Consider the following 14,538-nt stretch of genomic DNA (forward strand, 5'->3'; position numbering starts at 1 on the left):
ATTTGAACCTGTGATCCATTGATGCACTACCACAGAGCTATACCTACTGTGTCTCCCCTACTTCAGGTCCAGGTATTGAGGCAAGACATCGTTCCAGAACTGCTGGGAGTCAGGGGAGCCGTTGGCCTGAGTCTTCCCAGAAGCCCTCTGCTTGGTCCGGGCAGCCGGCTGGGGCTTTTCCCCCTGCTGCTCCCCTCTCCTGCCAGATGGAGCAGGTTTGGGAGGCACAGTCTGTTTGGATTTCTTTGTGTCTTTGGATTTGACTTCCTCTTCTTCCTCCTCCTCTTCTTCCTCTTCACCCTCGCCCTCATCCTCATCCTCCCCCTCCTCTTCTTCACCTTCCTCCTCCTCCTCTCCTTCTTCTTCCTCTTCTCCCTTCTCGCTTTCCTCGCCCCCCTCCTTTCCCTGTTGTTCTACCTTGCCCACTCTTTCTTTCTTACTTTCTTCCTCCTCTCCTTCTTCACCCTCCTCTTCCTCAACTCCTCTCTCCACTTCCTCTCCATCTTCTTCAGTCTCCTTTGCCTCCTTTGTTTCCTCTTCCTCCTCCTCTCCTCCCTCCTCCTCTCCTCCCTCCTCCTCCTCTTCTCCTGCTTCATCTTCCTCCTCAACCACTCCCTTATTGTCTGCCTTCTCTGCCTCCTCCTCCTCTTCCTCCTCCTCCTCTGCCTCCTCCTCTGCCTCCTCCTCCTCTTCCTCCTCCTCCTCTCCTTGCTCCTCCTCATTCCCTTGATCCTGTTCACTCTCCCCCTCTTCCGCACCTTTCTCCTCCTCCTCTTCAGCTTCAGCTTCTTCTTCGTCATTATTGTCATCTTCCTCTTTCTCAGCAGCACCCTCCTCCTGTTCAGTTTCCTCCTCCTCCTCCTCCTCCTCCTGTGCCTCCTCCTCCTCCTGTGCCTCCTCCTCCTCCTGTGCCTCCTCCTCCTCCTCCTGTGCTTCCTCCTCCTCCTCTTTCTCACTAGAATCCTCCTCGTCTCCCTCCTGCTCCTCACCTTCACTGGCTTCTTTCTCCCCTCCTTCCTCCTCAGCCTCACTCTCTCCTTCCCCCTCCCCCTCTCCTTCCTCCAGCCCAGACTCTGTAGCATTATCCTCTTCACTCTCTCCTTCTGCTTGTTCATGTTCCTCCTGCTCCGATCCCTCGCTCTTATCTGATTCTTCGTCGCTTTCCTCCTTCTCCTCTTCATCTTCATTAACTTCACCCTCCTCCTCCTCCTCATCTTTTTGTCCTTCAGTCTCTCCATCGCTTTCTCCTTCTTCCTCGTCCTCTTCTTCCGCTGCCACAGAAACACTCTCTTCCTCTCCTTCCCCTTCCTCACTTTCCTCACTCTTCTCTTCCCCCTCCTCTTCCCCTTCTCCTGCCTCACTTTTATCCTCTGCCTCTTCCGCCCCACTTTCCCCGCTGTCTTCTATGTCCTCCTCTTCCTCTCCTGCCTGACTCTCTTCACTTTTCTCCTCTTCCTCTCCCTCTTGTGCCTCACTCTCCTCTTTTGCCTCTACCTCACTCTCCTCTGCCTCTTCTTCATCACTCTCCTCGCTTTTCTCCTCTGCCTCACTCTCTTCTGCCTCACTTTTCTCTTCTGCCTCTGTCTCACTCTCCTTATCTGCCTCACTCTCCTCACTTTTCTCCTCTGTCTCACTCTCTTCTGCTTCTGCCTCACTCTCATCCTCTGATTCTTCTGCCTCACTCTCCTCTGCCTCCTCCTCTGCCTCACTCTTCTCCTCTGCTTCTTCTGCCTCACTCTCCTCTGCCTCACTTTTCTCATCTGCCTCTGCCTCACTCTCCTCCTCTGCCCCTGCCTCACTGTCCTCCTCTGCCTCACTCTTCTCCTCTGACTCTTCTGCCTCACTCTCACTTTTCTCCTCCTCGCCACTTTCATCGCTCTTCTCTTCCTCCTCTCCTCTCTCACTCTCCTCCTCACTCTTCTCTCCTTCCTCCTCCCCTTCTCCCACATCACTGTCCTCACTCTCCTCCTCTCCACCCTCCTCGCTGCTTGTCTGACTATCACTATCCTTTTCTCCACCTTCCTCCTCACTTCTCTTCGATTCACTCTCTTCCTCGGCCTCTCCACCATCAGTTATCTCTTCGCTTTCCTCAACCTCACTCTCTACCTGCTCCCTTCCCCCCCCACTGTCACTCTCATCCTGGCTGTCATTCTCTGTTCCTCCTCCCTCCCTCTGGTCGGCCTCTTCCTCCCCCTGCTCTTCATTACCACTCCTCTGCTCGCTGCCACTCTCCTGTTTAGAACTCTCTATTTCCTCTCTTTTCTGTGATTGGTCCTCCTCTCCTTCTGACATCCCACCTGCGGGTCCTGATTGGTCCTGAGAGGTGCCACTGGCGGACCTCTGATCTGAGGAAGAGGAGGAAGGCTGTGTGATGGCACTCTGCTTAGTGATCCTCTCTGTCCTGCTTAATCTCCTTGGCGGAGTAGAGGTGGCCGTGTCACTGCCTGACTGAAAGGCCCTCACGCTCGTCGCTACCTCACCGAGGACCCCCATGGCTGCCCCAGCAACCCCCATGGCAGGAAGCAGGGAGGCTGCGCCACTGAAAACTCCAGCCCCGCTGGGCTCACTCTCCAGGGCAGTGGCCATGTTTGAAGCTGCTGCCGTTCCTGGGAGTGGCGACCCAGTCTTGGTTCCGGTCCCTAGCTCCTGGGAGGTGAATTGGAAGCTGGTAGGAGAGGATGCCTGTGGTGGCAGGGAGGCTTCCAGGGGTTTGGTACTGCCGACGGTGATGACATCAGTTCTCCTGGTCCCCTGTGAGGTGGCGGGAGCCTCTGTGGAGGCTGCTTCGGGGTGACTACTCACCACCTGTATGGGCTGGTTCCTGAACTGAGAGGGCTGGCTGGAGACCACAGCGATGGGTTTGCTTTTCACAGGAGCTCGCTTTGAATCGGTCAGCTTGGGTTCGGTCTCCTTAAGGGGTAATTGCTTGGCTTCCAACGGCAGAGTATTGTCCTTGAGGGGGGTGCCGAGTTTTTGTGACGGTTTGCCCTTTGCTTTCTCTGGCATTTGCTTCTCATCTTCCCCTGTTGTTGTTCCGGAAGCTTCCGACTGGCTATTCTTGTCCTCTATATTTTTCTTCTCCTCCTCCTCCGATCCCAGTTTTTTTCCTTTCATCAGAGTTCTAACAGGCTTCTGCTTGTCACTGCTGCCCTTGGGGTTTTCCTTTTCTGCAGTTTTGCTTTTTAATTTCACAGGAATAGAAGTTTTCTTAGACTGCTTAACCTGATCTTTGACTTGAGTGGATTTGACCTCTTGAGTTTGACCTTTAACCTTGACAGGGGTGGATGAGAGTGTTAATGGACTTTTTGCTTTTGGGTTAGTTTTATCCGTTACGGATTTGACTTCTGTCAGTGTATTTTGAGCTTTGAGAACTTCTTGTTGCTTACTTTGAACCTTGACCGGGCTGGATTTGACCTCAGTGATTTTACCCTGGACTTTGGACTTGGCATCTTTGGAAGTGACCTTGACCAGCTCACCACCTTTGACCTTGCCTTTGACCTTCACAGGTGTGGATAAGAAATCCTCTGCAGTCTGACCTCTCACCTTCACTGGAGATTTTGGAGGTTGATCTTTTTGATGGCTTCTCTTTTCCGTTTTGGTGTCAGATCTCACTTTCTCCTTCTCCTTGTTTGGCTCGCCTCGTGTGGACATAGGCTTCACGTCTGTGCCTGTCTTCACCTTAGCCGTTAAGCTCGGTTTTGGGATATTGGATTTTGGTTCAGGTACTTTTAGTTGACCATGTGTCGGAGTGTTAGACGTGGACACAGGCAGCTTCATGCGTTTTGATTCAGAAACCTTTGGCTGCGTTTTTGAGGGCGTCCCTGGCCACAGCTCACCTATACTGCCTCCAAGATTGCTATCCTGATTACTGATGTTAGCTGGAACTTTGATCTTAGCTTGCTTCGTTGTCGTGGTGACAGTCTGCTCGACATTGGATGCACTGTGGGGGCTTTTGACAAGTTTGCTCTGAGGGGGCGGGCCTTCAGCTTCTATGGACCGCAGACTGGAGCCAATCAGGAGCTCCGTGGGCAGGGCCTTCCTCGTAGGCAGCCCTGCCCACCCACCGGACTGAGCATGCTCAGAATCCATCTCCGTCTCCTTCACAACTCTCCTCAAGGCCCTTCCTCTCTTCCTCTGGAGAAAGAGAGAGAGGGGGGGGGGAGTAAGAGAGAAGGGAGGTGAGAGTGACAGATAGAGGCAGAGAGGTGGAAAGAAAGACAGAATCATGAATGGTAAGAGGGAAAAGGGAGAGCAAGAGACCGTCCTTACCTGTGCTTGTTAGCCATACACCAACATACCTTCTCCATCTGTCCTTCAGGCACGGTGCCAGAGTCCTCACCTGAAGCCTGTCTCGTCTCGGATGCCTGCCACACAAACAAGGACAAGCTCTCGTTGGCCGTCTAACTCTAAACCCGGAGCACTTAGTCTGTGTTTCTAACCCTGCCTCCTCTTTCATCTCTTACTGAGCATGTTTGATGCAACAGGCTACATGATTAAAGGACCAGATTCCGCTTGACTACAAAAATAGAGTCAACGTTATCCTTTTCCGCTGTGACCGGGATGAATCTCTTCTGCGTGGACGGTGCGCGATGCCGTAGGTGGTCTTTGCGATCGTCATCGCAGAACGAGAAGCAAAAGGTTAAGGGGAGGAACTGAGACACCTGGTGCTGACATCACGCCTAGGTTTTTATTTTATCACCCTGCTGAATATGCAGATCTTGCTTCTTGACTATGCTGATCTGTCTTAATGTGAGGGTAATGAGGTGTGATGTAAAACCGGCCTGACTCATTCATCGTCACGGCAACCTTTTTACCAGGCATTAGCACATGCACATTCATTAAAAATGTGCCAAACGTATTGTCTCATAATCCATCATGCATTATACCTCTCTGGCTACTGGATGACCCCAAGGGTTATTTTGTTTTCATCTTTACTCTCTTTGTCTCACACACAAGAGGACAAACACACACAAACACACACAAACACACACGACGAACAACCTCTCGCTCAACATGGCCATGGAAACATAGAGGGCCTACAGGTTTGGACATCCCTGCCACGTCTAGAAGCCAGCAGAGTGTGTTTGTGCGTGCGCACGTTTGTGTGTACAGAGGTTAAACTCAAACACATTTGTTTATTGGCAGCAGGTCCGCTCTAACCACTGAGCATCACCAACCCAGACATCCCTCCTCATATTCCCATGACCCTATCCTAAAGGCACCCCCCCCTCCTCCCCTCCTCCCCCCCCTGCTCCCCCCCCCCCCCCCCCCCTCCCCTCCCCGGACTCTACAGTGCTAGATATGCCTTGAGGAGATGAATAGCACACTGTACGGGTGAGCATACAAGTGTGACACAGATATAAAGACAGACAGATCGTCTAGGCACAATTAATAATTGATGGTTCAACATTTCTTTCCCAGTGTTCCACTGAATGGAAAAAAACCCCCACCAAGCAACGAAGAACACACAAACACACACACTCACTGACTCTTACACACACACACACACACTCACACTGCAGCATGCTGAGCAGTGCATATTTTCCTGGAAGAATCAGAGAGCTTGTCATTTCCTGCCCTGGAGCACACACATCCCAGACCATAGCAGACGACCACAGAAAGAACAACAAACTAAGTAACAGACCAGACCAAAGTAATGGATCACAAGTTTCCCCATGTTACCCAAGCACACCCCACATCCTGATATTCCATGCTCAGTACTCACCAGGTTGAGTAATCTATCACTGTCGTCAGTGCTGTTGTCCTCCAAGGCCTTGATGACCACGGTCCTCTTAGGGGACTGCCTAGCAGTGATGGACTTCCCTGTAAACAGACACAGATGCAACCATGCTGGATTAGAATGTTCCATACAGAGTCTTTCAGTTGCCGCTAAAACTGAGAGGGAAGGAAGCCTTGTCTGGGCTTGTCTGCTGGTTAGTCATGGGGCCTCCCAGGTTTCTGTGAAAGACGTACCCTTCAGAGTAGGACCCTGCTGCTCTGCTCTGGAGCTGTAGATGCCTTGAGAAACAGTCTTGGTTGGTTTCTTCTCATTCGTTCGTTTATAAGAGGGAGTTCTGGGGGAGGGGGTCAGTAAATGATCCGATGTGTTCTTGAGAGGTGATGAGGGGCTAGCGGGCTCTTTCGATGCAGAGATGGGCTTCCTCTTTGGGATGGACCTGGGTGAGGGTGAGGGTCTGGCTGGGTCTGGCCAGGGGAACTGTGTGGACGATGCTGTGCTGTGAGGAGATTTGGGGGAGGGGGAGGGTGTTGGACTTGGGGGATCCTTCGAGTGGGTTTTGGAGGGCGGGGTAGAAGGGTCTTTCTGGTTTATCTTCAGGGGGAGGATGTTTCTGGACAGAGTGGTATTGAGGAAGGCAGACGTCAGAGGTGGAAGGTTCTGGAACATGTGACCGAACTGCTCTGCAGAGCCCTCCTGGACACACAGAAAACCTTTGTTAACATTACTGGACAGTGAAAGGTTGACTATCTTTGATATATATACTTCAACTTACTGAATATCTTATATTCAACCATCATTGGCTAGAGTTGTCATTATATAACTATCAGATGAGAACGATGTGATTCTAGATGACGTAGATGAGGAGGCGAGAATGAAAGGCATCTAAGGACGGAAAGATTAAGGGATCCTGCCCCCTTGTGGACGACAATAATCCCTACAGCTAAAACGTCACTGCTTCTCTACTGCAACACGTTTCCTATTATTGTCTCTCCCAACGAGTTGTGGAGACAGATGTCAGCATCAGCTTTGTTTGAAAAGGAATTAATCTGTGTATTAATCTGTGTGAATTAATTCATCTCACCCTCCCCCTGCGCCGTGCCCTGGCTGAGGGGTTTGAGCATGCAGGGACCGTGGGAGGGGCGGTGCTGAAGGAGACCTCCGTCAGCAGCAGGTGGTTGTAGCTCACCTCCACCAGGTTCTCCATAAGGTCCTCTATGACATCATCACTATCCTCCACCAACACTACTTCCTGGTTTTCTGGCGTTCTGGGCGTGGCTAGCACCAGCATGTGACAGCTACCGCAGGCTACCTGTAAACACACACATGCATACATAAATACACAGGGAAAAAAAGGCACTCATTGTCAATGACCCAACAAATATAGAAACACTTCATCACATGGACGTACTGATTGGACGAAGTACTTGAGGAAGCGGGGACACAGCGTTGGTTGGAACTGGTTGGTGAAGTTCTCCACCCCCAGGCCCAGTTTCCCATGGCGACCGTTGCCAAAAGTGTACATAAGGCCTTTCTCTGGAACACAGAAGGACGATTTACAGTGCTATAAATACGTACCTCTATATCAGGAAATCAAATCATCTGAGAGATTCCGGCATGTTTGTGTGTTATATACACACACACACATACAAACCCAGTGTGCTGGGTGCACCTGTGATGATGGCAGTGTGGTGTTCTCCACAAGTCACCAGGCTGACTCTAGTGTTCCTGAAGTGATCCAGCGTCTGGGGAATAAGGGCCTCAAACTGGAAGGTGCCGAGACCCAGCTGGCCATACTGACCCCGGCCAAATGTGTACACGTCCCCCTCTGAGAGAGAGGACAGGGGGGAGAGAGAGGACAGGGGAGAGAGAGACAGGGGAGAGAGAGGACAGGGGGGAGAGAGAGGACAGGGGAGAGAGAGGACAGGGGGGAGAGAGGACAGGGGAGAGAGAGGACAGGGGAGAGAGAGGACAGGGGAGAGAGAGGACAGGGGAGAGAGAGGACAGGGGGGAGAGAGAGGACAGGGGAGAGAGAGGACAGGGGGGAGAGAGAGGTTCAGGAGGGAGAGAGAGGACAGGGGAGAGAGAGGACAGGGGGGAGAGAGAGGTTCAGGAGGGAGAGAGGTCCAGGAGAGAGGTCAATAATAGTCATAATAAAATGTTCTCCTTATTTCACCCCTCAAAGTTGAATGCTAAATGACTAAATGAATGAGCTGCACTTCTGGGAGCCTCTCTGTCTTTTTAACTCTTCCAGACATGACTCCGTTGAGACGAGACAGTCCAGCATGAAATCTACGATCCTGATAAATCAAAGGCTGAGTGAAGGGTAGCAGAGACCTGTGAGCACCACGGTGTGTTCACCTCCACAGGACACCTGGGTCACCCGGCCCACAATGCCCTTCACCCGCTGAGGGACCCTGTGATTGGTCAGCTGATCAGGGTCAAGGCCAAGCCTTCCGTACCCAATCTCCCCACACGTGTAGAGGTCTCCATTCACTTGGAGAAACCAAACAACAGCACGTTACCTATGACTTCAAAGCAGGTGAAAAGGTTTTGTGAGTGTGTGTGTTGTTTACCTGTAACAATAGCTAAGTGGTGGTAGCCACAGGATACCCAGGTCACTGGCTGGTCCAGTTCCAGCTCTCTGGGTTCTGAGACGTGGTTCTCTTCACCCAAACCAATCTGTCCCACTGAGTTGTCCCCCCACACAAACAACCTCCCATCCTCTAACAGCACACACACACACACACACACACACACAATAACGAGGGAGCAATGACACACACAAAACACAACAGCAGTATTAAAACATAAAAGCACACCTACACAAAGGACATCTGGAAAGTATAATGAGATTCAATATGACCTGCATGGAGGTGCGAGTTGCCATGCTAACCTGTCAGGGCAGCAGAGGTACTGCATCCTGCCGAGAGCATCCTGATTGGTTTGTGGTCACAGAAGGGCTGCAACAGGTGGAAGGATGAGATGTCTTCACAGTGGCCCAGACCCAACTGTCCTTCCTGGTTGGTCCCAGTACTATATACACCCCCTCGCCCTGGACACTCATAGAACAAAGCACATTAAAAACACACACACACACGTCTAGTTTCCCAGTCAGTTTAACCCTGGTCTTGAACTCAGAAGCCATCCTTTTAGTCTAGATACATACTCAATCCATCTAAGAATCTGCACCAATATGACACAGCTCTCATTTACACACACTCCAAAGACTCAAATCTTTCATTTGTTATGTCATAAGCTGAGCGGATCTCTTACATGTGCACACGACTGTGTGATCTTTCCCACACGCTGCCAATTTCACCTTTTCAGACCTCAAAGCTGAAAAAAGATGGAGACATTTTCTGTGTTTAAGGAATGAATGACTGAATGAAAAAACGAATGAAAGAATAAACTAATAGATGAATGAATGAGTGACCTTTGACACTGGTGGGTTTACTAATGTTGGGCTTAGACCCCAGGCCCAGTTGACCCCAGGCGTTACAACCGAACATGAAGAGCCTGCCATTGCCTACAAATAGCAGAGGAAAACATCACAATGAATGAAATCTGAAATTAAAGAAAATAAGTCTTAACTCTTAATTATAGTCAGGTATGAGAATAGAAGGTACGTAAATATCAAGTATATATTCTAGTACTTGGTTGGCTGAACCAATATTATTTGCTTGCTGCATGGTGGCCCTCTAAATGTTCAATAACACTCAAACAATAATGTATTCAGTAAGCACCAGTGATGACAGAAGTGTGTTCTCCCCCGCAGGATATTTGCTGAGGATGGTCATCCTTCAACCAGAATTTACAGGGTGCATTATCAGCAAACTTGCTCTTTCCAAATATGAAGACAGCCCCTGTCTCTGTGGGTAATAAGAATCATGAAGAGAGAACGTTGGTAGTCTCTGACGCAGGCTACATGGTGAGTGACAAAATGACTTAAGGCTTTCACTACAGATGGCCTTAGGCAAATCCCAAGACCAACTGCCGGTCAGCTTCCATTCTATTTACGTCTCAGGGAAGGCCAGGCCGGCTTTAGCAGATACCATCAAGCATTCCCATAAAATCTTCTTATCGTATACCAGAGTAATACTGCTTATATTTAAAGTACAACGTTTCAGAATAGCTTTCGTACCTGGAATATCAGTGTCCGTTTGTCCTGTCATCTCCCCGGCCCACTTAACCGGCTCACCGGTGACATATTTCACCAACCATGTCTGTCACCAGTTGTCAACTTTTACCGGCGTCGCAACTCATTGGATCCCTCGTTTTGGACACCCGCGTTGGCCAAAGCGATATCTACACACTCATGGCACTAGGGTTTCCGCTGAGATAGTAACCGGATGTTCCTGGGATATAAAACATGCGACTGGCGAACCTTTTCTGCCACATGCGGATTCTAGACTTAAGCCCCGCCCATCACAAACAGTTTGATGACATCAAATTGGTTGGATGACACGCTGACAGTAAAGTTGTCTGGGCTCGTGAGCATTCTGAAAGACCTACTCTCTATTTTATTACTGGCGTTCTAAGATAGCCTGCCATGTCGTTTAAAATATTTGCTGTAAATAAGCACATTATATGTGGCCTGAAAACTCTCCAAAACATCCGTGCGAGAAAGTTTAGGTAAGAGAACGTCAACGTCCACACGTGTGCTCCAAGTGGAGTGTACACATAAACTAGGTTGCTGGTTTGTCAACTGCTGTAACTGTTCTGATCAGTTTGCATGGTGAAATGCTTATATATGCTGTATTGTGCATGGCTTCTCTGTGAGACTTTTTCATGACATGTCAAAGCTAGCTTGGTACTGTGTATAATAACAAGTGCGAGTCTTCTTAAATTTGCAGCATCGGTGCTGCAGTCCTTGGTTCTGTCAATTTAAAGGGTCGCAGTTTCCTGACGTTGAAAGATTTCAGCTCAGATGAGATCAGACACTTGCTATGGGTGTCAAGTGACCTAAAACACAGGATCAAGCATGAAAAACAGGTAAGTACCATGCCCAACCCAAATATATTATTTAAATGATATGCTTCTGGCCTGTCTGATCTTGGCTGCAATATTAAATCTGCGTTTGGGTCAATTGAGGTCGCTAGTTAGCTGCAGAAGCTAACTGTCTCTTTCCGTTTCAGTACCTTCCTCTTCTTCAGGGGAAGTCGATTGCTATGATATTTGAGAAGAGGAGCACCAGAACTAGAATGTCCACAGAAACAGGTGCCATATTATGTGTCAGGGCTGAGTCTACGTGTGGCTTCACTGAACTATAATCTTGGTTTGGGTTCATGAGAAATGCTCAAATACGCCGTACACTGACTCCATACAGCCCATGGAAAGGTGTATTGGAGGTTTGTGTTTCAGATATTTGAGAGAAATGTTTACACGGATTAGGCTTCTCTATGGGGTCAGAACCAAACTGAATGGGGTTGGGAGACAGGGCTGTAACAGGACACAATACAACTGCTGCATGGACAGTCTGTGCTCTCTCAACTCTGGCTCTGGTCTTCTGCCTTTTTCTATCCACGCTATTATATTATTTCATCAACAAAGTCTGTCTCTCCAAAAATATTGCATAATAATTATTATATAATAATAATTTCATGCTGAGAAAGCTATGGGCTGTGTCATGCCTGTTAAAATCAGATTAATACGTACATAAACCACAGAATAAAAATCACTGCTGATATCTGACCAGCAACTGTGTTGTGTTGCATTGTTGTGATGTGTTGTGGTGTGTTGTGGTGTGTTATGGTGTGTGTTGTGATGTGTTATGGTGTGTGTTGTGATGTGTTATGGTGTGTGTTGTTATGTGTTATGGTGTGTGTTGTGGTGTGTGTTGTGTTGTGGTGTGTGTTGTGTTGTGTTATGGTGTGTGTTGTGTTGTGGTGTGTGTTGTGTTGTGTTATGGTGAGTTGTGATGTGTTATGGTGTGTGTTGTGATGTGTTATGGTGTGTGTTGTGATGTGTTATGGTGTGTGTTGTGTTGTGTTATGGTGTGTGTTGTGATGTGTTATGGTGTGTGTTGTGATGTGTTATGGTGTGTGTTGTGATGTGTTATGGTGTGTGTTGTGATGTGTTATGGTGTGTGTTGTGATGTGTTATGGTGTGTGTTGTGGTGTGTTATGGTGTGTGTTGTGATGTGTTATGGTGTGTGTTGTGATGTGTTATGGTGTGTGTTGTGATGTGTTATGGTGTGTGTTGTGATGTGTTATGGTGTGTGTTGTGATGTGTTATGGTGTGTGTTGTGGTGTGTTATGGTGTGTGTTGTGATGTGTTATGGTGTGTGTTGTGATGTGTTATGGTGTGTGTGTTGTGATGTGTTATGGTGTGTGTTGTGTGATGTGTTATGGTGTGTGTTGTGGGTTGTGATGTGTGTTGTGTTGTGTGTTGTGTGATGTGTTGTGTGATGTGTGATGTGTTATGGTGTGTGTTGTGTTGTGTGTTGTGTTGTGTGATGTGTTATGGTGTGTGTTGTGTTGTGTTGTGTTGTGTGATGTGTTGTGTGATGTGTTATGGTGTGTGTTGTGTTGTGTGTTGTGTTGTGTGATGTGTTATGGTGTGTGTTGTGTTGTGTGTTGTGTTGTGTGGTGTGTTGTGTTGTGTGTTGTGTTGTGTGATGTGTGTTGTGTTGTGTGTTGTGTTGTGTGATGTGTTATGGTGTGTGTTGTGTCTGCAGGTTTCGCTCTGCTGGGAGGCCAGCCCTGCTTCCTCACGTCTCAGGACATCCACCTGGGAGTGAATGAGAGCAGCACAGACACGGCCAGGTCAGCCAGGCACAGACACACAGACACCTCCCAGTCAAATCACAGATCAGTTATACAGTACCGTGCTGGTAAGAGATATGCAGATGTGCTCTGTCTTTCAATCCTCCCTGTGTTTGTGTGGATTAGGGTTCTGTCTGGGCTATGTGATATCGTCCTGGCTCGGGTGTACAGCCACGCTACCCTGGAGGAGCTGGCTAAAGAAGCCTCCATCCCCATCATCAACGGCCTCTCGGACCTCTACCACCCCATCCAGATCCTGGCAGACTTCCTCACCCTGCAGGTACAGACTCCATCTCCAGATGTACCTCTGATATGGGTACTCAAGACAACCACATCACAGTTATTGACTGATGTTATCACGTTATTTGTGGATCAGTTTTTGAGATTTTATTTTCTTTCACAAACCATAACTATAGCCATGTAAAACATTTTTCTTTTTTAATAAATAAATGGAGGAGCTGAAGGTGTGATGCAAGAACACTGTCTGTGCGAGGCTCTCCTGAACAGACACACAAACACTCATTTGTTGTTTTTTCTAATCACCTTGTGTGCAGGAGCACTACGGTTATCTGAAAGGGCTCACGGTTAGCTGGATCGGAGATGGCAACAACGTTCTCCACTCCTTCATGATGACCGCTGCCAAGCTGGGCGTCCACCTCAGGATCGCCACACCCAAGGTCTGAACCAGGCACGAGAAGATTTCTCATCATCATATCCACACTTAAATGAGGATATGCCCTCTATAGACCTAGAATAGACCTCAATTTTATATCAGTTAATATGGCAGCTTTTCTTTTCAGGAAGCCTCTTGATAGCGTTAGTATGTGATGACTTTCGATGCTAGTGTTCTGAATTGAAATGCTGATTACTGAGCAGTGAACCTGCGTCTCTCAGGGTTACGAGCCAGACAGCTATGTCATTGAGGAGGCTCAGAGACTCTCCAAACAGGTGAGAAGATATCTCATTTCCAGTTTATTTCATACGTAGCGACATTACACTCACATCAATACAGCCACTTGTGGGGGGGAAAAAGATGATTCTAATCACGGTCAAATTGGATTTGTTTTACGCTTATAACCTCTTTGTATTGTAAGTAAGCCATTACACTTAGGACATCGCTTAAGCCAACTGTTTACTGTATTGGTCGGCACTGCAGTTATCGAACAACACCTCTTTGTCTTGTCTGACTCGTGTGTCTGACGTGCTACCTGTCACAGCACGGCACCAGGCTCCTGATGACCTCTGACCCCATGGAGGCGGCCCACGGCACCAACGTCCTGGTGACGGACACCTGGGTCAGCATGGGTCAGGAGGAGGAGAAGAAGCGCAGGGTCAAGGATTTCCATGGTTACCAGATCACCATGCAGGTACACGCGTGTGTTTGTGTTGCTTGCGAGTTGTGCTGTTGAAAGCCAGGTTGACAATTTATTTAAGTCCAGCCATGTCAAAAATAATCTGTATCTGATCCTGGTTTGACCACTCGTCTGTGTTCTGGTTGTGTCCGCTACAGACAGGAAGTGTGGCGAGTCCTGACTGGACCTTCCTGCACTGCCTCCCCAGGAAGCAGGAAGAGGTGAACGATCAGGTGTTCTACTGCCCACGCTCCCTGGTCTTTCCTGAGGCGGAGAACAGGAAGTGGACAATCATGGTGAGCACTATATCTGAAAGAAAGAGGAGAGACACTAGGGATTTTCATTCATATATAATCCAGTATATTCAATCAACATAGGAATCAATCAAGACACACTCACCATTTTTCTTCAGTTATGCAATTCATAGGTGGGATTAAGGAGAACATATTTAGTGTCCTTAATATCTGTCCTCTCCAGGGTCTGATGGTCTCTCTGCTGACTGATTACGTGCCACAGACGCCTGCACCCAGTTCTTAACCTCAGTAGGTCGATGGATTTAACCCACAGCGGCAAACTCTGGATGTTCCCATACACATTTAAGACTCTACACAACATGGTTTTGTGTTGAATACTGTTGAATTAAATTTGTGTTGTTCAAAAGGCCAATCTATGAACAAATAAA

At 48.5% G+C, this 14,538-nt stretch overlaps 2 protein-coding genes across 2 annotated transcripts; one reads left to right on the plus strand and one right to left on the minus strand.

Annotated features, from left to right (window-relative positions):
- rpgra (retinitis pigmentosa GTPase regulator a) lies at positions 1 to 9,912 on the minus strand. Its single transcript, XM_067261355.1, has 14 exons — positions 9,882 to 9,912; positions 9,484 to 9,609; positions 9,174 to 9,266; positions 9,014 to 9,076; positions 8,634 to 8,792; positions 8,314 to 8,463; positions 8,075 to 8,233; positions 7,410 to 7,565; positions 7,149 to 7,273; positions 6,822 to 7,049; positions 5,974 to 6,433; positions 5,726 to 5,823; positions 4,299 to 4,364; positions 1 to 4,134 (listed from the first exon to the last, which is right to left on the minus strand). Exons 1-14 carry the CDS (start codon positions 9,910 to 9,912, stop codon positions 58 to 60), a joined length of 5,991 nt encoding a protein of 1,996 aa, XP_067117456.1. The 3' UTR covers positions 1 to 57.
- Positions 9,913 to 10,214: 302 nt separating this feature from the next.
- otc (ornithine transcarbamylase) lies at positions 10,215 to 14,538 on the plus strand. The gene is made up of 10 exons (XM_067257681.1): positions 10,215 to 10,372; positions 10,594 to 10,732; positions 10,876 to 10,957; positions 12,417 to 12,504; positions 12,631 to 12,784; positions 13,059 to 13,181; positions 13,399 to 13,452; positions 13,722 to 13,871; positions 14,015 to 14,152; positions 14,334 to 14,538. The coding sequence occupies exons 1-10, from the start codon at positions 10,290 to 10,292 to the stop codon at positions 14,391 to 14,393; spliced, it is 1,071 nt and encodes a 356-aa protein (XP_067113782.1). The 5' UTR covers positions 10,215 to 10,289; the 3' UTR covers positions 14,394 to 14,538.

Source organism: Osmerus mordax, chromosome 2, assembly GCF_038355195.1.
Source record: "Osmerus mordax isolate fOsmMor3 chromosome 2, fOsmMor3.pri, whole genome shotgun sequence".
NCBI lineage: Eukaryota > Metazoa > Chordata > Actinopteri > Osmeriformes > Osmeridae > Osmerus > Osmerus mordax.

Bases quoted from the DNA above. Each gene is read 5' to 3' on its own strand.
- rpgra (XM_067261355.1), bottom strand. From the start codon at position 9,912: ATGACAGGACAAACGGACACTGATATTCCAG. The intron at 9,077-9,173 runs GTCACTCATTCA...ATCTTTTTTCAG, and splicing joins TAAACCCACCAGTGTCAAAG to CTTTGAGGTCTGAAAAGGTG. The intron at 5,824-5,973 runs GTACGTCTTTCA...GTCTGTTTACAG, and splicing joins GCAGGGTCCTACTCTGAAGG to GGAAGTCCATCACTGCTAGG.
- otc (XM_067257681.1), top strand. From the start codon at position 10,290: ATGTCGTTTAAAATATTTGCTGTAAATAAGCACATTATATGTGGCCTG. The intron at 10,733-10,875 runs GTAAGTACCATG...TTTCCGTTTCAG, and splicing joins GGATCAAGCATGAAAAACAG to TACCTTCCTCTTCTTCAGGG. The intron at 12,785-13,058 runs GTACAGACTCCA...CCTTGTGTGCAG, and splicing joins CAGACTTCCTCACCCTGCAG to GAGCACTACGGTTATCTGAA.